General features: G+C 51.4%; 1 protein-coding gene across 2 annotated transcripts in view; it reads right to left on the bottom strand.

The window, feature by feature from the left end:
• The window catches only part of ptprub (protein tyrosine phosphatase receptor type Ub), a 148,999-nt gene that overhangs the window by 27,695 nt on the left and 97,544 nt on the right, over positions 1-23,760 (bottom strand). For both annotated transcript variants that reach the window (XM_084702325.1, XM_084702324.1), the window contains exons 8-15: positions 19,215-19,532; positions 17,059-17,168; positions 15,183-15,384; positions 12,275-12,377; positions 11,735-12,008; positions 7,076-7,112; positions 2,629-2,767; positions 336-490 (exon numbers count right to left, since the gene is read on the bottom strand). In XM_084702325.1, the coding sequence (XP_084558451.1) occupies positions 336-490; positions 2,629-2,767; positions 7,076-7,112; positions 11,735-12,008; positions 12,275-12,377; positions 15,183-15,384; positions 17,059-17,168; positions 19,215-19,532 (1,338 nt within the window). The remainder of the gene's footprint in view (positions 1-335; positions 491-2,628; positions 2,768-7,075; positions 7,113-11,734; positions 12,009-12,274; positions 12,378-15,182; positions 15,385-17,058; positions 17,169-19,214; positions 19,533-23,760) is intronic.

Consider the following 23,760-nt stretch of genomic DNA (forward strand, 5'->3'; position numbering starts at 1 on the left):
TTGTAATCTTCCTTTTCTCGTTATCTTATTTTAGATTCGCTGCAGGGAGTTCTCCCTGGTGTGGGTCTTGTGAAGCGTTTCTGGAACAAGGAGCAGGATCTGGGTGGTCTAATACTTCATTGTAAGTGGCTACGAGTAATTTGCACTAAGTAAGCAGTCATTCTCTTTGATGGTTTCCCCTATCTTGGAACTTTATAGGCACGTTATTAGGAAGAGAACACAATAACGGATGATGAATGCGTGTGTATATTTTCCCGTGTATACTTGCGTGTGTGTGTGTTCATCGTGTCGGTGTGTGAGTGTGTGTGAGCAGTGTGTGTGAGCGTGCGTCTTACTGCGAGTCCCACAGGTGTGTGCGTCCATGAAGGACAGCGCCATCCTCTCGTCCTCCTGCAGGGTGCTCTGGTCGGTGAAGCTGCGCTCCATCGAGCCCATGTGGCTCTTCTCCTGGCGGTAGGTGATGGGCGTCTTGTTCATGTTCACCGGTTTCCTGTGAAGGAAAGAGAGAGGGAGGGAAGGAGAGAGAGAGAGAGAGAGAGAGAGAGACCGAGAGAGAGACCGAGAGAGAGAGAGAGAGAGAGAGAGAGAGAGAGAGAGAGAGAGAGAGAGAGAGAAAGAGAGAGAGAGAGACCGAGAGAGAGAGAGAGAGAGAGAGAGACCGAGAGAGAGAGAGACCGAGAGAGAGAGAGAGAGAGAGAGAGAGAGGGAGGGAAGGAGAGGGGGGGGGAGGGAGGGAGGGAGGGAGAGAGAGAGAGAGAGAGAGAGAGAGAGAGAGAGAGAGAGAGAGAGAGAGAGAGAGAGAGAAAGAGGGAGGGATGGGGGGAGGGAGAGAGAGAGAGAGAGTTAGATTGAGAACAAGACAAACGGAGAGAGAGAGAGAGAGAGAGAGAGAGAGATAAAGAGAGAGAGAGAGAGAGAGATAAAGAGAGAGAGAGAGAGAGATAAAGAGAGATAAAGAGAGACAGAGAGAGAGACAGAGAGAAAGACCGGAGAAAAAACGGAGAGTACAAAAGAGACAAAGATAGAATGAGACAGAGAGAAACCGAGAATAGCAGACAGAGGAAGGGGGGGGGAGAAGAAAACAGACAGTTTGACGTTGCTACAGCAACCTGTAATTGACAGCCAGAACACAAGCGTGTATGTAATGGATCGCAACACGATGGACAGAAAGGGGGGTGGAGTCACTTACGGATAGTTAGAACAAGAGGAGTAGTCCTTTCTGGCGAGAGAGCGGAAGGAGAAGAAGGAGATGTAGGAGGAGAAAAATTGAGAAATTCAGGCGAGAGAAGAGATGTGAGTGAGATGTTAGAGATGCTAGCTGAGGGCATGATGCGTTGATTCCAGCGAGGGTGAGAACCGTGAACCGTTCGCCTGCACGGTTGTCACATATGCATTACCCAGGCAACCACTGACGAAGCTAAACACAGCAAATGCAGCAACCACAACAAGGAAGAAAAAAAACGTGCCTCCACTCTAATTGAATATGTCTCAATGTTACACTTTAATGAGCAAACCATGTGGCATCCTGCCAGAGCAAATTTAGCAATCCTCCCCGCTAAGAGCTAACTTCATGGTGGCTTAGCAGAGTAATCTGTGCTAATGTGCTGGCCGGTGCAGCTTGTGCCAACGCTGGCTAGCGTGGACCTAAAGGATCGCTGGCCCTCACATCTGCCATGAAGCATGGGTCACTGTGGCTTCCACAGCGTCAAGAGGGGTCAGGTATAGTTTGCCCTGGCACTGACCGTCGGTGGAATAACACTATTGTGTATTGATTTGTATGGATTTGCAGATGGGTGTTGACTCATGATCACACCTGTGTATAAGAGCCATTTCTCAGCAGGTTATAATAACATTGGCCTCTTTTCGTGAATGCCGTTTGATTCAGTGAGATCTCTGTTGATAAGCAACCGGTGTTTAGGGTCAATAATGTCCTGTGTACACTATACACATCTACGCTGGTGTGTGTCACTCACACACACACGCACCCACACACAGACACAGACACAACGAGAACCCATCCAGGTTTTCCTGACAGGCCAACGGGGACCTGAGTTGAGCAGACCTTCTGACTCCCTGAGAACATCAACGGAGCCCCTCTCAGCATCTCTGCCCCGGCTCCACCACCAGACCCCGGGGCTATCCGGTAAATCATCTCCAAAAACACACCTTTTGCCTCCCAATTACAGGCTCGTTTGCGGGTCAGCCTGCCGCTCGGTGTGGGTAATTAAGTGGCTAATTGAATTGCATCCTGCTTTAATTAAATACTTCACACTCAAATAAGCTCTGCAGATGAGGGCCGCGAGGCCCTTGAGGGGCAGTGTGAGGAAACAGCAGCATTGCAGCCTCTTTCTCTCTCTCTCTCTCTCTCTCTCTCTCTCTCTCTCTCTCGTCTGCTCTGAGACGACCCGAAGTCAGGAGAGGCAGGGTTCCGCCGACGCAGTAACCTCAAACCCGGCTACATCTAAAGAGGGCAGAGGGAGGCCGAACACTCTGCTGAGTGCTGTGACCGGGCTTGGCCAGTCAGACTGCCAGCTGGCGATTGATTTTTAGGGAGGGGGGGGGCGGGGGGGGGGGGGGGGGGGCGATGATTGCGCACGTCAGGGCGTGGGCACGACGGCGGCCACTCACCCTTTCTTGATGATGATGATGATGACGCCCAGAAGCAGGATGAGGACGACCAGCCCCCCGGCGCAAACCCCCAGGATCAGGCCCATCTCCTCCGAGTGCTGGGACACCTCCAGGGCTCGCTTGTGGTCCTTACAGGCCGCTAGACACGCGGGGGCGGAGGGGAGAGGGAGACGGGAGGGAGGGAGACAGTGGTAGAAGGGGGGGGGGGGGGATGGAGACGGGGGGGGGGGAGGCGGGGGGGGGGGGGGAGGCGGGGGGAAAGCATTAGCGCCAACACACACATTAGAGAGAATGGACCTGGCAGTGGATCAGAAGTTTGGACAGACTTGGAGAGAGAGAGAGAGAGAGAGAGAGAGAGAGAGAGAGAGAGAGAGAGAGAGAGAGAGAGAGAGAGAGAGAGAGAGAGAGAGAGAGAGAGAGAGAGAGAGAGAGAGAGAGAGAGAGAGAGAGAGAGAGAGAGAATATTTGAGAAAAGAAGAGGGAGGAAGGAGGAGAACAAAAGAGAGCAAGAGAGAGATGTAGAGAGAGAGAGAAACAGAGAGAGAGAAACAGAGATAGAGAAAAACGAAGAGAGACGAAGAGAAGAGAGGGGAGGCGAAGAGAAGAAGGACAATTGTACCGCTGCAACTGCTTTGCGTCCTCAAAAGGGTGATCGATCATTTGACACAACAATCTCTCTCAACTCAGAAATCAATCACTGTAGCTTCAGGTATTTTTGGTCGTCCCACTTTTGCAACTTGCTGTATACAGGTAACTGTCCGTCTCTGTGGCAGCCTGCCTCAAGAGTCGCAGTTATGAACTTTAACTATGTGATAGAAATCTAAACAAAAGGATGTGTGTGCCAGCCTGTCTGTGGAGCATCAGGTGACCTCACAGGCGTATTAGCCAGTCTGGTTCAGACGCCTTGTGTTCCACCAACAAAGGACTCTTGGTCTGAGAAGACATAATGAGTGCTCGGCTGTATGAGTGCCCTTCAATAGCGATCTATAGAAACCTATTTCTGCCCTCTATAAGAGCCATGGGGGAGAAAGGCATGGTGTCTTGTTTGACAACAAAAGTTCTTTGTGTCTTCAGAGGTGTGGGGGGTGGCAAGTGGGATTGATTGATGGAGGGACGGAGGGATGAATAGGGAGAGGGAGGAATAGGAAAGTATTGTTGAGGGTTCTCTCCTTCTCCTTCATGGTTCTGGGTGTCCACAGTACCCCCAGTTTCCTGGAGAGTCTATTTGAGGGCTCGCCCGAAAACCCGGACTGTTACGATTACGCCGAATTCTTCAATGTCGCGTCGAGAAAACAACGTTTTGTCTGAGCTTTCTACTCTGACTCCGAGGTGTCACGTGAGTTTCTTTCATGTGTGCGGGGCGGAGGCGAGGTATCGTTTCAAGGTGCCCTGGTGCCTGTGACACACTGGAAAGGTCATTATCATAACGGCAGGCCTGCTCATTTTCCGGGCATAAAGCTCTCCACTTATGTAAATGCGCTGAGAAGTGAGAGCTCATCAGTGTCTTTCTTCCCGGGGCGATCCACCCTTCCGCCGATCTAGTTTCTGTGTGCCCTGTCACCCCCCCCCTCCTCCTCCTCCTCCTCCTCTTCCTCCTCCCCCAGGCCCTGCCTGCCCTACAAGAGCCATCCCTTCAGGGACCTGCCCTACAAGAGCCATCCCTTCAGGGACCTGCCCTGCATAACCATCCCTGCCACAAACAGCCCCGATACACCCAGCCCTGTAAGAAACAGACGCCTCAGACTAAGTCCAGTCCTGTTAGAACCAGTCCTGTTTGAATCAATTGTGTTAGAACCAGCCTAGCTATGGAACCAGTTCCGTTAGAACCAATCTTGTCAGAACTAGTCAAGCTATAGAACCAGTCCAGTTAAAACCAGTCCTGTCAGAAACAATATTGTTAGAACCAGACCAGCAAAAACCAGCCCTGTTCGAACCAAGCTAGAAAACTAGCTTTTTCAGAACCATCCTTGCAAGAACCGAGAAGGCAACAGCCCGGTTCGAGCCCCCGTCTGAGCCCTGGGCCCTGCCGGAAGCTGGCCTCCAGCTCCAGCCCTCCCCGAACGGGAGGCCAGAGCAGGCCGGAGGACAGAGGTCTGGCTAGCTCAACTGGGGAGGCCGTCAGATCTGGGGCAGGGAAGCGGAGGGGAGTACACCCTCGTTTGAGCCCTCCGAGTGTGCAGCCAGAAGGAATGGGGGTGTGGGGGGGAACGAAAATGAAGAAAAAAGTCAAAGGAGACTTATAATAGAACAAGATTAGGTTTCTTTTTTAGTCTCGAGGAAGGGTGCCAAGAGTTAGGAGAAGAGTGCTCGACTCGCATGTGATGACACAGACCCCGTGGGATTGCTTCTAAAGGAAAGTCGGTTAACAAGGCTGTCGAAAGGCTTCTCTGGCACACCTGGGAAGGGAGTGATGGTGTCTTGTACACAGGAAACCAATCTGACTAGACTGTCAGGGGAGGGGGGAAAAAATCCTGTCTCATCACATAGTCGATAGTAATTCAGACAGACCCTTCTACACAATATTTCCTGTAGCTATAGAGCCAGCATGCATAATGTCGCTTAAATAATATAAAAATAAATGATACATTAAATACAGGAGAACACTACATTTTTCTGGTGACAGAAAAAAAATCATAAAAGTGGACGAAAAAAAGAATCAATTTAGGTTCTCTGACATTTTGGACAGATAAGACAGTCCTGCCACATTTAGCCTCTGAATTTCTATTAAGCCAAACATGAGCATGAAATAGATTTCCACATGAATCCATGCACCTGCTGTCTGCCTGCTAGTGGAAATTGGCACTTAGAGGAGAAATAGAAGTCCATTGTTGTGTTGGGGCTGCTAGGGGATCGTTAATTAAACTGTCACCTGGAAGTTGAAATGTAATCTTCAGCTTTGTTATCCAAGCCAAAATCATTTGCCTCTTACTTTGAATGTGATTGGCTGTTTGATTGTAGCAGCTCATGACCGCCTTCTGTAGAGGCCATGTTTAATGAGAGAGAGATCACATAGATCAAAACACAGTAAGCAGCTAACCACTGACCTGTCCTACCTTGAAATTGAAAATCACCCGGGGAGCCTATTACAGCTGACTTGTTGAGTGGGTGTTCCAGAACACTTTTCTACCTAGTTACAGTAACTATGGATTTTGGAAAGCGTACCGATTATATTTCCAATCACATGTTGATTACGTTCTCCTTCTTTCTTATTTCAGTTGAAATCTTTTTTTTTCTCCAACTTTATGTCTTAATTGAGTTCATCATTTGTTCCTTTCTTTCTTTTTTTCTCACCTTCCTTCCTTCCTTCCTTCCTTCCTTCCTTCCTTCTTTCCTTCCAGGCCGGTGCTGTGTAATGCTCATCAGTGTGGCACGGTATAATGAATCAAACGCAGAACGAGTGTCTGTGCTGAGCAGATGGAGAAAGACGCGGATCCAAAATGGCTGGCCTTGCCTCTCAGCGTCATGCCAGAGGAGAGCCTCCAGGGAGCATGGGAGCATGCCGCCAAGTAAACGGATTTGCGAGGCCTTGCTTACTGTTGCAGTGCCACAATAACTATGAATACTTATATTCACTTGCATCTGAGAGGCCACTTTGGTAGAGAGGGGGGCTCTTTTGCCACCAGGACTCAGTCAATTTCACTTCCCTTTTCATGTCCCTTCAAGTCCTGAGCGAGAGAGGAAGAGCTGGAGAGGGAGGGGAGAGAGCGAGAGTTAAAGAGAGAGAGAAGTGGAGAGTGAGGATTTAGATAGAGTAGATATTTCCATAGGGGCTCTCTGATGAGCAAGACCCCTCTTATACAAACAGAGGTCACAGACCTGCCTCAGAGACCTGCCTCAGATGCACACTGACTCACTGACCTGCCTTACAGACCTGATTCAGATACCTGCCTCAGATGTGTCTCCTGCATACTTACTCACAGACCTGCCTCAGACACTTGCCTCAGATGTATGTCCAACACACTGACTCACTGACCTGCCTCAGAGACCTGCGTCAGATGTCTCTCCCACACCCTGAGTCACAAGGCTTCCCAACTCAAACACAAGGAGTCCCTTTGATACCCTGCGTCCTAGCATCAGCCCCCCCCACTCCCTCATCCATCCTCCGGCGCCCCCAACGAACGAACAGGATGAAAGCCTGACCTCTAGTCCCTCCCTGCTCGCTGCCCTTTCCTCTGAAGAGAAGAAGAGGATAGCACGCAGGGGCCTGCTCATCACCAAACAACAAAGACCCTTCTCACACAATCCCCCTGCCTCCCCTTGCCTCCCCCTGCCTCACTCTGCCTCCGTGAGCTGCCCCTTCTGCATGCACGACGTGTCCTCTGGTCCTGCTCTCTCGAGACGCACAGCGAAGCGCGAGGCCTCGCTGCTTGAGGATGCACAGTCCTCGGCTGGCTGAAGCGTCTCTGAGGCCTCTAGTAGCAAAGTGACGGCGTGGAGGTTAAGTTACCTTTGCGGGCGATGCGGATGCAGTTTATTCGGGTTTCCTGAAAGACAGAAAGAGAGAGAGAGAATGAGAGGTAGGGAGGGAGGGCACGGATTAGAAAGAGACGAATATTGCGTATTATATTACAGGTGCCATTGAAAAAAACTACAATGACAAGATCCCGAGGTGTCAACCCACTGCTCAATGAAAAGTAAATCTCTTGTTTATGGTGTGCTGACGTCTCAGGATCATTTCAGTTTGTTCACCATTGTACACCCTTATTCTCTGTTGAATCAGCTGTCACATACATTCCCATGCAACAGCTCAGCGCCTGCAACAGACTGCCCTTGACTTCCTGCGATACCAAACGCAGACAAATTGCCAAAACTGATAAAGCAAGAGAATGACAAGACATCAAGGAAGCAGCCAAATAACTCCAAACTGAAAGTAGGGGTGAAGTGTTTCCAGAGAGATACTGTATTTAGAGGGAGAGAGCGGGAGAGGGAGAAGGTGACTCGGAAAAGGAAATGATGAGTTGAAAAAGAGAGCACATTCGAGAGAATGGCTTCACACCAATACACTCCTATAAAAAGGAATTAATTTCCGTCCGATCCGAGCTGATGACATCTCAGTGTTATGAAAAGGACCTTTTGTCAACACTAATGAGATCCCAGACCGTAATCCAATTGCGTCCAGACACCTCAAGCGGGAGATGCATTATCAAATTAAGATTTACAGATGCTAATTCAGGCATTATGGGACAATTATGCAAATCTGGCCATCCAGTAAGAGGATCGAGGCCCTCTTCTAAAACAGCAGCTAGATTGCTTTTTCTAATTGAAAATCCATTTCAAGGACCCGTTCATCTTAAGTATGTTCAGATTGAGGTCGGAAAGCACAGACGTACTGTAGACCGTCGAAGACACGCTCGAACGAGGACACAAAACAAGCACAAACACACACGGATCACCTTCCCTCCCTCTCCCTAACCCGTAGAGGAAACGGTGTGGAAACGACGAAAAAACACTGGACTGTCGCTATTCGGAGCAGCGAGCTTTGATTTTTTTTTTTTCAAAGCACATTGAAAAAGGCACAAGGGAGATAAAGACTGCCATTTCTCAGCGCACCAACTGAACCGTTTGATGTACGGGACTGTACGCGCCAATCACTCCTTGTCTGTAAAAAAAGAAAAAAAAAAAAAAGAAAAATGCTTGCGTGATAGAAGTGGTGTGGCGGCTCCACTTTGATTGGACGGGCTCAGTCACAGGGCTCAAACTGACACCCCCGACCGACACTTCATCAAAATCTCCACCCTGACCGTGGTCAGCTTTCCTAAAGGGGATCCGTCAGCAAACTCCAAGCTCAGTCCGTGAATTATCACTATCGCTATTTATAACGGTGGGGAGAGACATACAGGCCAGCACATAGGCAGTTTACCGCCGATGACAAATAATGAGGGAAGCAGAATGTAGAGAAGATGGATGGACACTCAGGGCAGCCGTAGCTCTGCGGCGGAGCGTGGCGAGCTGAAAGAGAGACGAGTTGAGGGTAAGCTAGGAGATGTGCTGGGGAGACTACACAGGGTCCCTACTGAGCGAACCATTGTTGCTAGTCAAGCCAGCGGTCTGACAGAGCTGGCTATGTGCACAAAAGACAATGTGGGAGGGGCTAACTGTGTGTGTGTGTGTGTGTGAGAGACAGCACCACAAGGAGATGCAGGGGGTTGGCTTTTAAATGCTTCCCACACTGAGATCTTCAAAGACAAGAGTCAGAATCCCCGATCTTTCAAGCTCCTCTCTTGATGTCTCAATCAAAGGCAATTAAAGAGGTTTGACAGCAAACCTCCAACTAATTAGCATGAGTAAATGCCAAATATGATGTGCTTCCGCTGTGTCAAATGTGGACGCCAATATTTATGAGCCATTTATAGATGTGGTGTTGGCCAATTACAAAACACATATTTGAGAAAAACAAAAAGTTGACTGTGTTCAGACGCGCGCATCCATATGCTGAACGCACCTGCACACAAACCAATAGTTTACGAAAGCTCTGAGGCTCAAACTTTTCATCTGCCACCAGAGGATCACAAAAGTGTTGACCCTCCTAAAAGCAATGGAAGAAGATGTGTCGTCCTGGTATCTGATATAAACTCCCTGAGAGGCACGCTGTTTCTGTGACAGAAGAACAACAGCAGGGTAAGTGACCGTGCATGGACCGAGTGCGTGTGCTCCCAGCTCTGGAGCTAGCACCATGAGACAGGCTCTCCTCGATACTGACCCCTGACCCCTGAGAGTCCTGCGTACGGGGCAGGCTCTGACGAGGACCTGAACACGTCATCTCCCCCGGTGCTGCTGTGGGGCCTGACTGGGAGGGGGGGGGGGGGGGTGAGAGAGACTGAGAGAGATGGAGAGAGAGAGAGAGAGGGGGGGGGTGAGGGGGGGGTGACAGAGAGAGAGAGATGGAGAGAGAGAGAGAGAGAGAGAGAGAGAGGGAGAGGGAGAGGGAGAGAGAGAGGGGGGGTGAGGGGGGGGTGACAGAGAGAGAGAGATGGAGAGAGAGAGAGAGAGAGAGAGAGAGAGAGAGAGAGAGGGAGAGGGAGAGGGAGAGAGAGAGGGGGGGAGAGAAGAGAGAGAGGGAGAGAGAGAGAGAGGGAGAGAGAGAGAGAGAGAGAGAGAGAGAGAGAGGGGGGGGGGAAAGAGAAAGAGAGAGAGAGTGAGAGAGGGAGAGAGAGAGATGGAGAGAAAGAGAGAGAGAGATAGAGAGAGGGGGGGGGGGTTGTGTGATGGGGCCTGCCCTTGTATCCTGGGTCCCCAACTGGACTGGGAGACTGGGTGGGAAGGGGTGAGGTTGGTTGGGTGAGGGGGGATGACGAGCGGTGCACCAGTCAGGGTGGGTCATGGGGGCTCTGGCCCCCTGCCAACCAAAACAAAGACTAATCCCATCCGGAGGTAAAACCCCTGTCTAAAACCCCTGTCTAATCCGGCGCTTAGCGCCCCAGTGGCATCAAGTGCTCACTCTGCACTCCCAGTTGTGTTTCTCCACAGAAACTGTGTGTGTGTGTGTGAGAGAGCAGGGTGTGTGTGTGTGTGTGTGTGTGAGAGCAGGGTGTGTGTGTGAGAGCAGGGTGTGTGTGTGTGTGTGTGTGTGTGTGTGTGTGTGTGAGAGCAGTGTGTGTGTGTGTGTGTGTGTGTGTGTGTGTGTGTGTGTGTGTGTGTGTGTGTGAGAGCAGGGTGTGTGTGTGTGTGTGTGTGTGTGTGTGTGTGAGAGAGCAGGGTGTGTGTGTGTGTGTGTGTGTGTGTGTGTGAGAGAGAGCAGGGTGTGTGTGTGTGTGTGTGAGAGAGCAGGGTGTGTGTGTGTGTGTGTGTGTGTGAGAGAGCAGGGTGTGTGTGTGTGTATGTGTGTGTGTGTGTGTGTGAGAGAGCAGGGTGTGTGTGTGTGTATGTGTGTGAGAGCAGGGTATGTGTGTGAGAGTGAAAAATGTGTGTGTGTGTGTGTGAGGAGGGTGTGTGTGTGTGTGAGTGAGGAATACGTGTGTGTGTGAGTGAGAGCAGGGTGTGTGTGTGTGAGTGAGAGCAGGGTGTGTGTGAGGAGGGTGTGCAGCTTCATCTCTCTAGATCCACATCGGACCTTGCAGTTCACCCAGTGTCTGTTTGACTACGGTATTTAACCCGATACCAACTGGAATAACTATCCATCTTCAACTGATGCCCACAAAACCAGCCCCGGCTGGCTCTCTCCCTTCACTCCCCGGATATTAAAGCAGCAATTTTCTATCAGTGATCATCTGCACCTGTGTCCAATTATGCCTAAGTAATTGTCTGTGCCAGGTAGCCGCTCTGCTGTAATGGCGTTTAGGCTGATAATATGGCTTCCTCCAGTTGTGATTCAGAGTGCAGCGCTCTGGAAGGAGAGAACAGGAGGGAGAGAAAAAAAAAGATCCCAAATCAGGATCTCCCTCCAAATACCAAAGCAACAACACACATTTCCATTAGTGGAGCAATTTAATGAGAATCAACTGATTTGGAAGAAAAACGGATGAAGGGCGAAGATAAAGGGGGAGAAAATGAGGGTGGAGAGGGTGAGGTGCCAGCGGAGGACGAAGGAGAGGAAGAGAAGAGAGAGAAAGAAAGAAAGGGAGAGATAATGGAGCGAGAGGATGACGTGAGGCGAAGAAAAAGGTGAGCGCGCTTGTCTCTTTGTTGTCCCTCAGAGTAATTCCAGCTAATCTCAGATTTACTCTCTGGAGGTAATGCACAGTAGTAATTCCCTGTTCTGGCCATGCTTTGTTTGCACCAAATGAAAGGCCCTGTAGCCTGCATGTACACAATATCCAACAATACCGGCCAAATGTATCTCTTTCCAAAAACGCTGCATCACACCAACAAACATTGTTCATAACAAAGCCCGGACTAACAATGCATTCAAGCGTACACAGAAAAGGTGAACCAGAAAACAGGAATTAGCCAGAGGCCTGAAGTAGCTGGGTTGGAACGCCTTTTTCAGCTGAGGCAGAGGCGGGCCGGAACAAAAAAAAAGTGCTACGCGGAATCTTCCGGAACCTTCTCTCATTGTTCGAAGAGGTTCCGCTCTCGCTCCCTCATTCTATTACAACGCCGCACGACTCCAGCGCTTCCTGTGCGGTTCTAGAACTCTGGCTTGTTTCCTGGTGCTGCTGGTACTCACCCCTCTGAAGTTGCTCATGGCCTGGAAGTAGACGAGGTAGCTCTTGCGAGGGTCCAGGGGGGGGTTCCAGTAGCCGTTGTAGGTGTGGTTGTCCCCCACGGTGAAGGGGCTGGCCTCGGGCAGGCTGCTGGGGGGCAGCTCAGCCGTGTAGTAGTGAGGGGTCCCCCTGGCCTCGGCCTCACCATGGGACATGGGCAGGGGGAAGCAGTCCTGCTGGCCCAAATCTCTCTTCACCTTCCTCAGGCTCTCCTCCTCCACCACCACCTGGTACGTGCTGCAGACAGAGGGAGACCCGCGTCGAGCCGCCGTCAAACACTCTCAGGGACGATCTCCCCATATGTCTACTTGTTGGGTAACTCATACCCAACGAGTGGACCTGCAATAGCAGTGTGTGTGTGTGTGTGTGGGGGGGGGGGGATGTTGTTTTTTGAAATGCAAAAAAACGCTCTCCGACTGACCCTGCCTCATCGTCGATGACGAACGTGTACACGGTCCGTTGTTTTTTTTATTGGGTGCACTTGTTTTCTCTAACGGGCTCACCTGACGGGGGCCCCCCTGCCCTGGGCGGGGCGCAGCAGGACGGTGATGGTGCTGTCGGTTTCACTGAGGGGAGACGGCATGTCTCCGTAGTCAAACGTGGGCGCTGAAGAGGAACACACACACACACATAATTATACAGCCATTAAGAGATGGACGCCTAGAAACACAATGAACACATGCATTCATACGCGCAACGTTCATCAGTCCCTTTACAACGCAGCTCAGCTTTGTATCGACACACCGTCACACAAACACGCACTCTCTTCACACACCATCCCCACACAAACCCTCTGCTGCTTCCTGGATACTCATGAACCCCCACAGTCCCTTTCATGTCTGCGCAGTCCTGTCACCGGGCCAACACAAACAGCTGACGGAATCTTCGACGGCCGCGAGAAAAACACCACCGCGACAGTCCCCTTGTAAACAGGCCGTGTTTACCCTTTGTGGTTGTCTTGGATACCGAACGCAATTAAGTTAAGGGAGAGAAGACAATTGAAGGAGCTTCTCATTTAAAGGGATTTGGCCAAAGCCAGTAGGCTCCCGGGAGACATGAAGCTTAGTCTCTCTTTAATATCAACAGCCAATTAGTGAGGGAGAGGACAGGGAAAATATGTCTGAGGAGTCAATAATTGTGGGTTTTAAACAAAGGTTCCACCGAAACAGCCCAAATGAAAGCGTATCCGATAGGGAGGTTATCTGAAGAAGGCAAGCCGGAAGGAGTATTAGTCGAGTACCCGGATAAAACAATCCGTTCAAGACAAACTGATGGCATGAGTGAAACTCTGTCTCTCAGCCATGCTAAATACATGAGTTGGAAAGTACAGATATAGAATACACAGAACTGCTTCCTTAACGGGTCTTCAGTGGTCAATACACTAATACACTAGAGTATTCAGCAGCTGAGGTGGTAGTTAATTACGTTGAAGTCCCAGTTTGTAGATGATTTGCCTCACAGTCTCCTAACTGTCTGGGCTGTGTGCTATACTCTGCTCAGAGAGGCCTCGCTGCAGGACCTCTCGACCCTACAGATACTCAGGCTGTACATGTACACAGAAAATCTGCCTCACAGTTGCCTTCAGTCAAGGTGAGACCGATTCACTAAGCCAAACAGTGTGAGATGAATCCCCTGTAAATATTCATGTCCGTATGTACATATCTGAATTAAGGAAAAGTTTGTCATTGGACGTGAAGAATGGGGCAGTCAGCCTTGAGCTTCTATCTATCAACCGAAGGAGCTTTAAAGTTCAGTGCATGGTTGTCGATTGAAGGACGCTGAAAGTAGACTTTTCTACAAGGCTCATTAAGGCTGCACAGTTGAGTGTGTGGCAAGCCATAGTAGAAGGACGCTGTGGGTCTCTGCTCGAGGCTAACAGAAGAGGCTAACAGAAGAGGCTAGCAGAAGAGGCTAACAGAAGAGGCTAGCAGAAGAGGCTAACAAAAGAGGCTAGCAGAAGAGGCTAGCAGAAGAGGCTAACAAAAGAGGCTTGCAGAAGCGGCGTTTGTTAGAAGGGAAGGGTGGCTGTCTCAGAAGGAGGCAGTGACTGGGTCGGGTCACTCTGTAACCCGAAAGAGCAGTTCAGTCCAGTGTAGGAGAGAACATAGTTGAACCGTAGGGAAGGCTGCTGAAGAAGGTGGCCTGCATGAACGGTCAGTGAAGCGGTGTGGGCAGCACAGCCTGCGTGAATGATCTGCTCTGGTGGATGGCTGGAGAGGCTGATATGAAATGGCTCCTGGACTCTTGGCTGTCTCTCTGGCCGCACGCCAACTTTGTCTGACTTCCTACCGCTGAGGGAGTGATTGAGCGCTGCAAATCGATAATTAAAGAACTTACAGTTTCTCCTCAGAATGGAGGCCCTAATATGTCAGAGAGGGAGAGGGAGAGGGAGAGGGAAACCGAGATGGAAACCGAGAGAAATAAAGAGGGCTAGATGTATAGAGGGTGAAAAGACTGATGTTAAGGATTCCTCTGAGGTGTCATTCCAGGGTTTTTTTTTTACAAGACGAACGTGCATCATTAAAAGTAAATGGAACACCAGCGCTGGGTTTTATACCTCCAGTAATAAGCTCAGAGACCCTCGACAGGGAACAGCTGGTCCTATGAATACGGTGCATCCATCCTCACACACAACCTATGGTGTTCCCCTTCCAGTCCTTCTGGCCTGAGTACGGCATTTTCGGCTCCACAGAGCCCACTTTTGGAACTCTGGTTGAGGGAAAGGGGGCGGGGGGAGGCGGGGGCATGATGTGGCACTGCTTCAGAGAGTGGTGGAAACGCCACATTCTCCAAAGTCCTCAGGGGTCTCTTCGCTCTAGCGGAAGGGCGGGAGCGACCGTGTACCGAGGTGGAGAAAGAGAGATCTCATGACCTAATTGGAGCATGCGGAGACGGTGTACGTGCGTGGAGATGTTACAACGTTTGGCTCCGGTGGGAACTGTGAGAGACTGGGCTCTCACAGTTTCCAGCATTCCTACGAGGTAAGCGTTCTCTGAGAGATACCCACCGCAGGTCCTTCTCTGTGGAGCTTTGGTGCAGACTATACAAGTTGAGACTATGTGTTCAGCAGAAAAAGAAAAGGAGATATTGATTGGGAAACGTGAATAATTGACGCTCGCGCCTTCACGAGCAACGTCAATCGTCAGGCTTCTTTTAACATCCTTCACAAGCTCTCAGTCTATCTTGTAATCACCTGTTGATTTACAGCAGGGTTGGGAACGCGTGTCTAAACACACACACACACACCCACACACACACACCCACACACACACCCAGCTCGCTCACACAAAAGGCAAGCAGCGCGGAACAAAACCAGAAGTATTTAGAATTCGCACTCCTGCTTGCATCATCAAACTTTGACCGCACACACACACACACACCCACCCACACACACAAGGGGAGGTACTGTACCGGAAATGTTGGTGGTGATTTCAGTGAGGGCCGTCTGTCCGAAGCCCTTGGCGGTGCGTGCCCGGACGGAGATCAGGTAGGTGGTGCCTGGGTGGAGGGAGGAGAACATGTGGTAGGTCTCGTTCTTCAGCTTGGACACTGTTCGCCTGGGGCCAGGAACGTTGATGCCGGGGTCGGACGACTCGATGCTCTGGTAGCTGATCTGGGGTCAGACGAGGGCAGAGACAGGGTGGGGGTTTTAGACATCACACACCACACAGGAGCACATCTCGCATTGACTTTGTGGTTTAGTTGGAATCATGCCATTCATTTGTCTGTTGAATAGGTTTCTCTCCTGTAAATCACTTTGGTTTTGAAATTGCTGTTTTAATCAATGTACTGATTGGATGTACGTGTATGGTTTTTTTTTACCAGACAAAGGAATGCTTGTGGCCTTTGTGATGAGAAAAAAGATGCTCAGAAGTCTTTGGAAAATTACTATTACTTTAGCACTTCACTACAATGAAAATGGTGCCCCGAGAATCAACAATCGAGGATAATAGCTATGCGTTGGTACAAAATACAAATCGCGAGGTAAAATGCTGACAAGCACCCTGCAACCAGAGATAGAAAGACACAAATCGACCTTGAATTAAAGTGTATTTTTACAGTAAACAAAGTCTTCATGCAGTCAAGCTGTACTATGGGCAGATTGCTTGCCAGGTTTCCAAGAAATAGTTTCCATGTACGTCACACACACACACACTCAGATACATTCTAAGATTCAATGCGCATTGCACCGCCTCTACATTCACATGTGAGGCAGCACAGGCAGCCAGAGGCAGGATCCTCTGACTCAGAGGCCTAACACAAAGACAGGTATAATAGGAGAGAGAGCCGCGCTCGCTGAGGGAGGCTCGGAGGCGGTCAGGCCAGGCGAAGGACTCCGGCAGCCTGGTCAATGGTTTAATCTGGAAGAAATGAAGAGGATTTCTCCTGCTCCGTACAGAGCTCTCTCTGTCAACGCAGGGAGATCAGCCCACTGCAGAGGGGAAATCCGTCCCGGCTTCCACTTCATATGTCAAACCACAAAAAAACAAAAACAACATTTAATAATATCCTTGAGACGACATTGGAGAAGGCGGAGGCAAGTGGGAGAGCTGTGGTCCGTGATAGGTCCACACGGAGGAGAGCTGTGGCCCGTGATAGGTCCACACAGAGGAGAGCTGTGGCCCGTGATAGGTCCACACAGAGGAGAGCTGTGGCCCGTGATTGGTTCACACAGAGGAGAGCTTCAGTCCATGATTGGTTCACACAGAGTAGAAACAGCAGTGAGGTAACGGGGAAGAGAAACTCACCAACCAACACAGATCAGCATGTTAATGTGCTTCACCTCGGCCAAGTTCACTGTGGGACTGAGTGCAATAGTGTAACTGTAATAGTACTGCAGTGTAACTGTAATAGTGCTGCAGCGTAACTGTAATAGTGCTGCAGTGTAACTGTAATAGTGCTGCGGTGTAACTGTAACAGTGCTGCAGTCTTAACTCTAGTAACTCTTTCTATTTTTAAACTTTTTTTTCCCATTTATAATTACATGTACTGTATACAATAAATATATTTACAGCATGCTGTACACAAACAGTGTATAAATGTCATTTACAATCCATTATGAACCATCCATCATATCTGTAACCATCATAACTCATCTTTTGTTTGTAAGCTTCTGAAACATTCCCCTCAAAAGAACATATGCGGTTGGGGTTTGATATTGATTTCAGGAACGATTTTGTTTCCTTGAAGTCCAAATAAAAGACACATAAAAAAAAGTCTCCTGATATTACTTGTCTAAAGAAAGAACATGATTGGACGGATTCATCTGAGTGAATAATGTATTTACCTCGTATTGGGTGATGAGACCATTGGGCTCCAATGGCTCCTCCCACTTCAGGAAGATCATGTCGTCCAGGGGGGTAAAGGTCAGCGATTCTGGAGCAATACCTCCGGGAACTAGGGCGAATCAGCAGAGCAAACAAGTCAGGAAATTGAAATGATCTAAAGTCAATATCATATTCAGCAGTCAATATTATGATGGGCGCTCTGGAAATCTTAATGAAAGTGAAGAAGATTCCAGTCTGCAGGAGAAACCCCTTTGGTAAAGGCTGATACTCATTCCTAAGTGTTGTGTGATAGGGGGTGTTTAAGTCTGAAACTGGGCCGGGGCAAGACTGTTTAACTGTGTATTAAATCAAACTAGCCAGCGGGAATAAATGGAGGTCCACAACTGGGTACAAACTGAAAACACTTTTACTTGCAGAATCTCTCGTCAGTTACATTTTCTTACAGAGTACAAGCAGAAAAAGAACCGTTCGTAAACGTCACCGAAAGTGCAACTCCCTGTGCACCATGGGAGACGCAGTCACCCATCCACACATTCAACTTACTGCATTATCAAACAACAGCACAAATAAAACAACCAATTGAAAGTCAAATGTAAACCAAACACTTAAAGTTACAACAATGACATCTAGTTTAGGATGTCCATCTACACTTACATCTTAATTGTCTTTTGTTTTTCTGTTGCTATTTCCTCTAAAACTGGAAATAATTGTATCGTTTATAGTCGACTCGCTGCACGATGATGACGAGGTTGAAGATGAGGATTATAATGATGAGGAGGATGAGGGTGATGGTGGTGGCGGTATCACTCATTAACAGTCTTTGCCCGGCCTATTCTCTGGAGGACTCAGGCCCGGACAAATGATTTGCGGTATGCTTTGTGGCTAACTGTTCATTATTGTGTCTCTCCCCAACGGCCAAGGAATCCCTGCCTCCCCAAACAGTCTGTTGGCAGAGAGAGCTGGTTGTGTGAGATTCTCGCCCGGGGCTGAACAAACAACTATTCAGCCGTGCGCTCTGGGGAAACCGCTGACTAGGGAGTCAGTTTGGAGTGACAGAGTTTGGAAGAGAGCCTTTTTCCGATTAAAGCTTTGTAAAAGGAAGTCTCTGATTGGCGAGTGTGTCTCCCTGTCTTTCTCTCTCTGGGCGTGAGAACTTGCGTTGGTTTTGTGTTTTCGGCGATTGAATTGATTTGTCCTTCAGGAGAAGCTTGACTGGCTCAGCACAAAGAAATCGTGGGAGATCGGAAATGCCGAAATAAACACATCATATTTCCCGCAGCTTACGGGTGGTTTTTAGAAATGACTATTAATATTTTATTTGGATTTAAAAAGGAGATTGATCTTTTGTTCCGCTGGCACTGAATTATGGAGCTGTAGTTTTTGATCCGAGCTTGTGATGCTCTCGCGGGGGAGAGGAGCTGATGGTTGTGAAGTCTTTCCATCCAAACCAGCTCTGAAGTGATCCAAAGCAGTCTGAAATCCCAACTGTATGAACAGGAAGACTCCTCCGAGTCAGCACTGCAAACTTCACATCACATTCGGAAACAGAATGAACGTGTCGACTGCTGTTCAGAGCCCCACAGAATCTCAAGATGATGTTTCATGCGGATGTTGCTTGAAATATGTTGGTCTCCATTCCCTCCCAAACACAGCACTGACCTGAACACCTTAACCCCTCCCACCACCCTCCCCGCCCCCCCCCCCCCCCCCCAGACAGACGCGCGGTCCGACCAGGCTTCTGGTAAACCAGGGAGCGGGAAGACAGATGGCATCTGGAATTGGACTGGCGCCAAGACAGCAGACTCTCAGCGAAGTGCCTCGCGTAACTTCTCGGTGAACACTAACGCACGGCTGAATATCGGCCAGTGCGACACTGAGGCGACTTCAGGACAGTCTTCTTGCCGTAGAGAGCCTTTACTTCCTGGCATAGAGAGTACACCAACTTTATTGTCTGTGACCCAGTGGTCATCGTCTTACAGCCCTCAGGCTTTCCTGACCGAAGTGTTGTACACAGAAGGCATCCAGGCGTGTTTGCAAGTCCAGACAAGCAGCAACACTGACCAGTAGCGCCCTGACGACAGAGAGCACACCTCCCTCCCTCCCTTCCCCCCTCCCCCCCCCCCCCTCCCTCCCCCCCCCCCCCTCTGCGACTCACTGTCCTCCTCGGTGTGGAAGGTGATCTCCCGGCCCTCCTTCTTCCCCTCGGGGTTGGCCAGCGCCAGGCGCACGTGGACGGCGTGGTAGGGCGGCAGGTCGCGCAGGGTGAGCCGCGAGGCATTGTGCTCCACGGCCAGGCACTCGCGCACGGTGGTGTTGTGCCCGCCGCCGCCCCCTGCTGTGGCGTAGCGGTAGCACAGGGACACCGAGTAGGCGTGGCAGCGGGTGAGGTTGAAGGCCAGGGTCTCCCACTGCAGGGACAGCTGCCGGGACTGGAGGTCGGTGGAGGTGAGGCCGCGCAACGCCCGCATGGGCTCTGAGAGAGGGAGGGAGGGGATAAGATATCATTTAATACAGCCAAGAAGTACACATAGTATTGTAAGTAGCCGTGATCGTGCACAACACATTCATTCAAATTCTCTGACCAATGCCCCTAAATAATTCCCAGGTCCACACTGGGAGCTACTCCACCCAGCTAGGGGGCGCCATACCATCCCATCAGGTCACCCTCTTCCTGCCAGCCCGGCACACCCGCCTCCCCCAGCCTCCCCCCACCGCCCCCCCCCCACAGCCGCCGGGCGACTCACGCCAATTAGGCTAATTGATTGGACAAGGCTGCGTGTCCATGTCGCGGCCCGATCAGTGCCCGCCTCAGCGGCGACCAGCCAATGGAGCGTCGGCGCGGCGCGCAGCAGTTTAACCCGCCAGTCTCGCTAACTCCCTGTCTCGCTAACTCCCTCTGACTCGCCGCCAAGCGGACAGCGGGGCCAGTCTTCCTCTTCCTGTCGGGGGCGGCGAGCAGCAGGCGGGGCCGCACAGAGAGCTTCTGTGTCTGGGCCCACACAGGCCCGTCAGAGGGGGCGGCTGGGCATCCAAACGGGGGGAGGGGGGAGAAGGGCGGGGGGAGGGACACACACACAGACACACTGGGAGCTCACTGTCCAAGGAGACGTTTGTCACCGCCTGCCGCTGCAAGATCGATGCGTTTTTGTCAAACAATATTCCCGCACAGCGTATCGGATTGCTCTGTTTCTCTAACAGGGGTTTGTGAGTAATGATCCGCGGAGTGCACTCGCGCGTGTGTTTGTGTGCGTGTGTGTTTGTGTGAGGCAGAGAGAGATATCAGTAGGTGTTCGGTTACAAGCCAGGTCTTAATTTCTTTACTGACTCCTGCCTCCTTCGAGCCGCTGCAGTTTTCAGTGCTGGGAAGTGAAACAGGACAGCTGTGGTATCGATGAGAAGACCTGGAGGAACTAGACAGCCAGGGTATTGATGAGTGCAGGAACAAAGAGAATAAGAGAATAAATGAAGAAGATGGATTAGAAATCGGTTCTTCTTCTCAGGAAGGGCAAACACAAACACACTCACACACAGAGTGTACCGGTATACAAACCGTCAAAGACATCACCATATTGTATGAACCTATAGAGTGCGCATTTCCCAAACATTCCTCTTCTTTCCTTTCTTCTATATTCCACCTCTTTCTCCTTCCCTCCTTTCTACTCTGTTGGCTTCTAAGTCTACATCGAAATGCTAGCGGCCCAGTGAAACAAACTGGGTCCAGTCTGACGTTTCCAGTGGACAAATGAAAAGGCAGAGGAGAAGAAGAAGGCGGGAGCCGTGCCGACAATTGTCTCAATGTGTGCGCGGGGGATTGTCTTCATGGCGCAATTGATAGTCAGTGCAGTCGGAGGGCTGAACACAGGGTGCCATTGAAGCGCCGGGGCCAGTGAAAGCGACCGCCACCCAGGCCACAGTGCTCCCAGTGTGGCTTCTCTCAAAGTGGAGCCTTGGTGCCAATCCACCCCCACCCCCTCGCCCGGTTCACTTGTCTGGATGCCACGAGTGCCTCCGCTGGGTGAGAGGGTGCAGCCGCCCAGACGTGGGCCCTGGCCCGCTGGCACGCCGGGCCCGGCTGGGGACAGGAAGTGACAGAGAAAGGGACGGTCTGCCCTGGTTCGGAGCCCGTGTCTGCTAACGTACTAACGTAACCTGTACTATGGCTGGAACTGTGTTTGTCACTGGAAGACACACTGTCACACACACACAAATATACAAAATATACAGTACTTCACACACACACATGTACATATGTACATACTATACGTGTACGTGGACATGCAGTACACACACACACACACGCACATACCGCGCGCACACACACACACACACACACCCTCCTCCCACAAGGCCGGTCCCTGGACAGCAGGGAAGGCAGAAGGATCATCTCCTCTGACACAGAAGGCAGCCATGATGGATGGTGGCCTACTAGAGCCCTGCGACACGGCATTCCGGGTGGTAATGGACCTCATTTTAGTCAGGCACGAACGTGAACACCCCCCCCCCCCCCCCATTTGCAGAAGGCAGGGCGACCTGACAGCAGGGGGAAGATATTAACGTGGTTTGGGGGACCACCTGCGGTTCTCCTCGCTGGTTTACCTGAGAGGGTCGGAGCAGCCTCGACGATAATAACGGCGCCGGCTCATCGAGCACACCTGGCCAGGCGGGGGGGGGGGGGGGGAGACCGCGTTTGCGTCGCCAAGGCGTTCAGGTTTTACCGCCTGCCGCCGGAGGAGGGTCACGGCGCAGCGCGTATGTAGGTCACGGACAAGTAAGCAGGGAAGAGGGGGGGAGGGGCGCTGTTCCTTTCTGGAGGAGGGGAAACTCACTTCTGAAACGCGGAGTGAGGTCCAAGAACCCCTTCTGTTCGCCGGGCTCGTTAGCGGCTGCGATCTACTTCCTCGCACCTCGGAGCTAATCAGCCCGGCCCAGCGGCGGGAGGATCAGGGCCGTGATGGAGGGTGAGGTCAGGACGGGAACGGACGGCCAGATGGGCTGGGGGCTGGAGGCTGGGATAGGGGCTGGAGGCTGGGATAGGGGCTGGAGGCTGGGATAGGGGCTGGAGGCTGGGATAGGGGCTGGAGGCTGGGGGCTGGAGGCTGGGATAGGGGCTGGAGGCTGGGATAGGGGCTGGAGGCTGGGATAGGGGCTGGAGGCTGGGGGCTGGAGGCTGGGATAGGGGCTGGAGGCTGGGATAGGGGCTGGAGGCTGGGGGCTGGAGGCTGGGATAGGGGCTGGAGGATGGGGGCTGGAGGCTGGGATAGGGGCTGGAGGCTGGGGGCTGGGGGCTGGGATAAGGGCTGGAGGCTGGGGGCTGGGATAAGGGCTGGAGGCTGGGGGCTGGAGGCTGGAGGCTGGGATAGGGGCTGGGGGGCTTGGTGTAGGGCGGGAGTGCTCTGCTCTGAGCTTCAGAAGGGTAGGAGTGGGGGTCGGGGGGTCTGGAGGCTCAGAGAGGGGGGGGTGGAGGGACGGGGGGTCCAGGGGGTGGTGAGAGACTCCTGGAGGGCGGTGAAGGTGAGACCCACCAGGTGGATCGAGTACACAGTACCGTAAGAAGGGGTGTGTGTGTGTTCTAGTGTGTCTCCAGACACAAATCCAGCCTCCAAAAGACCGAACCATCCCAATGTACGTGAGCCGTTTGTTAACACACCAACAAGCAGCACAGTGAAAGGTCAAGCCTTTTACAATAACAGATTCATATGCAGTTACTGACTTTACTGTGGTTCCCTCTAATACACTATAATAATTATTCAACGATCAATGCATGGCAGCTTGATCATATGTTTTTCTCCCCCGGACAGCACCTGTAATGCATCTAAACGGTGTGTTAAACAGCTGAATAAATACAACGGTATAAATAAGTGCACATACGAATGCACAAGCTAATGTCACAGAGAACGAAGAGTAAATCTGTCCTCATAGGCAGACTGGGGTGTATCCACAGTGTTCATGACCCTGTTGACTGTAGAAGGCCTTTTCATTGGCCCCTGAGCCTCGTCTCTCCCTCACCCATCATACCCAACGTTCCTTCGCTCTCCTTCATCCCTTTATTTGTTGTTATTCATTTTTTACGAAGGAAAGCTCAGATCTGCCCTTCTGGGATGCTCCTTCTTCTCTCCCTCTCTCTTTCTCTCTCTCCCCCCCCCTCTCTCACCCCCCCTTTTCTCTCTCTCTCTCCCTTTCTCTCTCTCTTCCCCCCCCCTCTCTCTCTCCCTCTCCCCCTCCCTCCCTCCCTCCCTCCCTCCCTCCCTCCCTCCCTCCCTCCCTCCCTCCCTCCCTCCCTCTCTCCTTCTCCCCCTCTCCCCCTCTCCCTCTCCCTCCCTCCCTCCCTCCCTCCCTCCCTCTCCCTCTCTCCCTCTCCCTCTCCCTCTCCCTCTCCCTCTCCCTCTCCCCCTCCACCTCCCCCTCTCTCTCTCTCTCTCTCTCTCTCTCTCTCTCTGACATTCCTGTGAGAGTGGATGTAGGCTGTGAGCTCCCTCTTGCAGTCTGATGAATGAGGGGTGTCTCAGGCTGTAGGGAGAGGAGAGTGGCTTTAATATGTCATCTGAGAGCCGTCCGTGGTGTAGCCCTGGTGTGTGTGTGTGTGTGTGTGGGGGGGGGGGGGGGGGGGGGGGCTGTGAGGGATGGTGGGAGGCAATGGGAGGCCACTGGGCACACTAAAGACTGATGACCATAGGAGACATCAGGGCAGGACAACAGCCTTT

This window comes from Hypomesus nipponensis, chromosome 2, assembly GCF_054491055.1.
Source record: "Hypomesus nipponensis isolate SF chromosome 2, ASM5449105v1, whole genome shotgun sequence".
Classification (NCBI taxonomy): Eukaryota; Metazoa; Chordata; class Actinopteri; order Osmeriformes; family Osmeridae; genus Hypomesus; species Hypomesus nipponensis.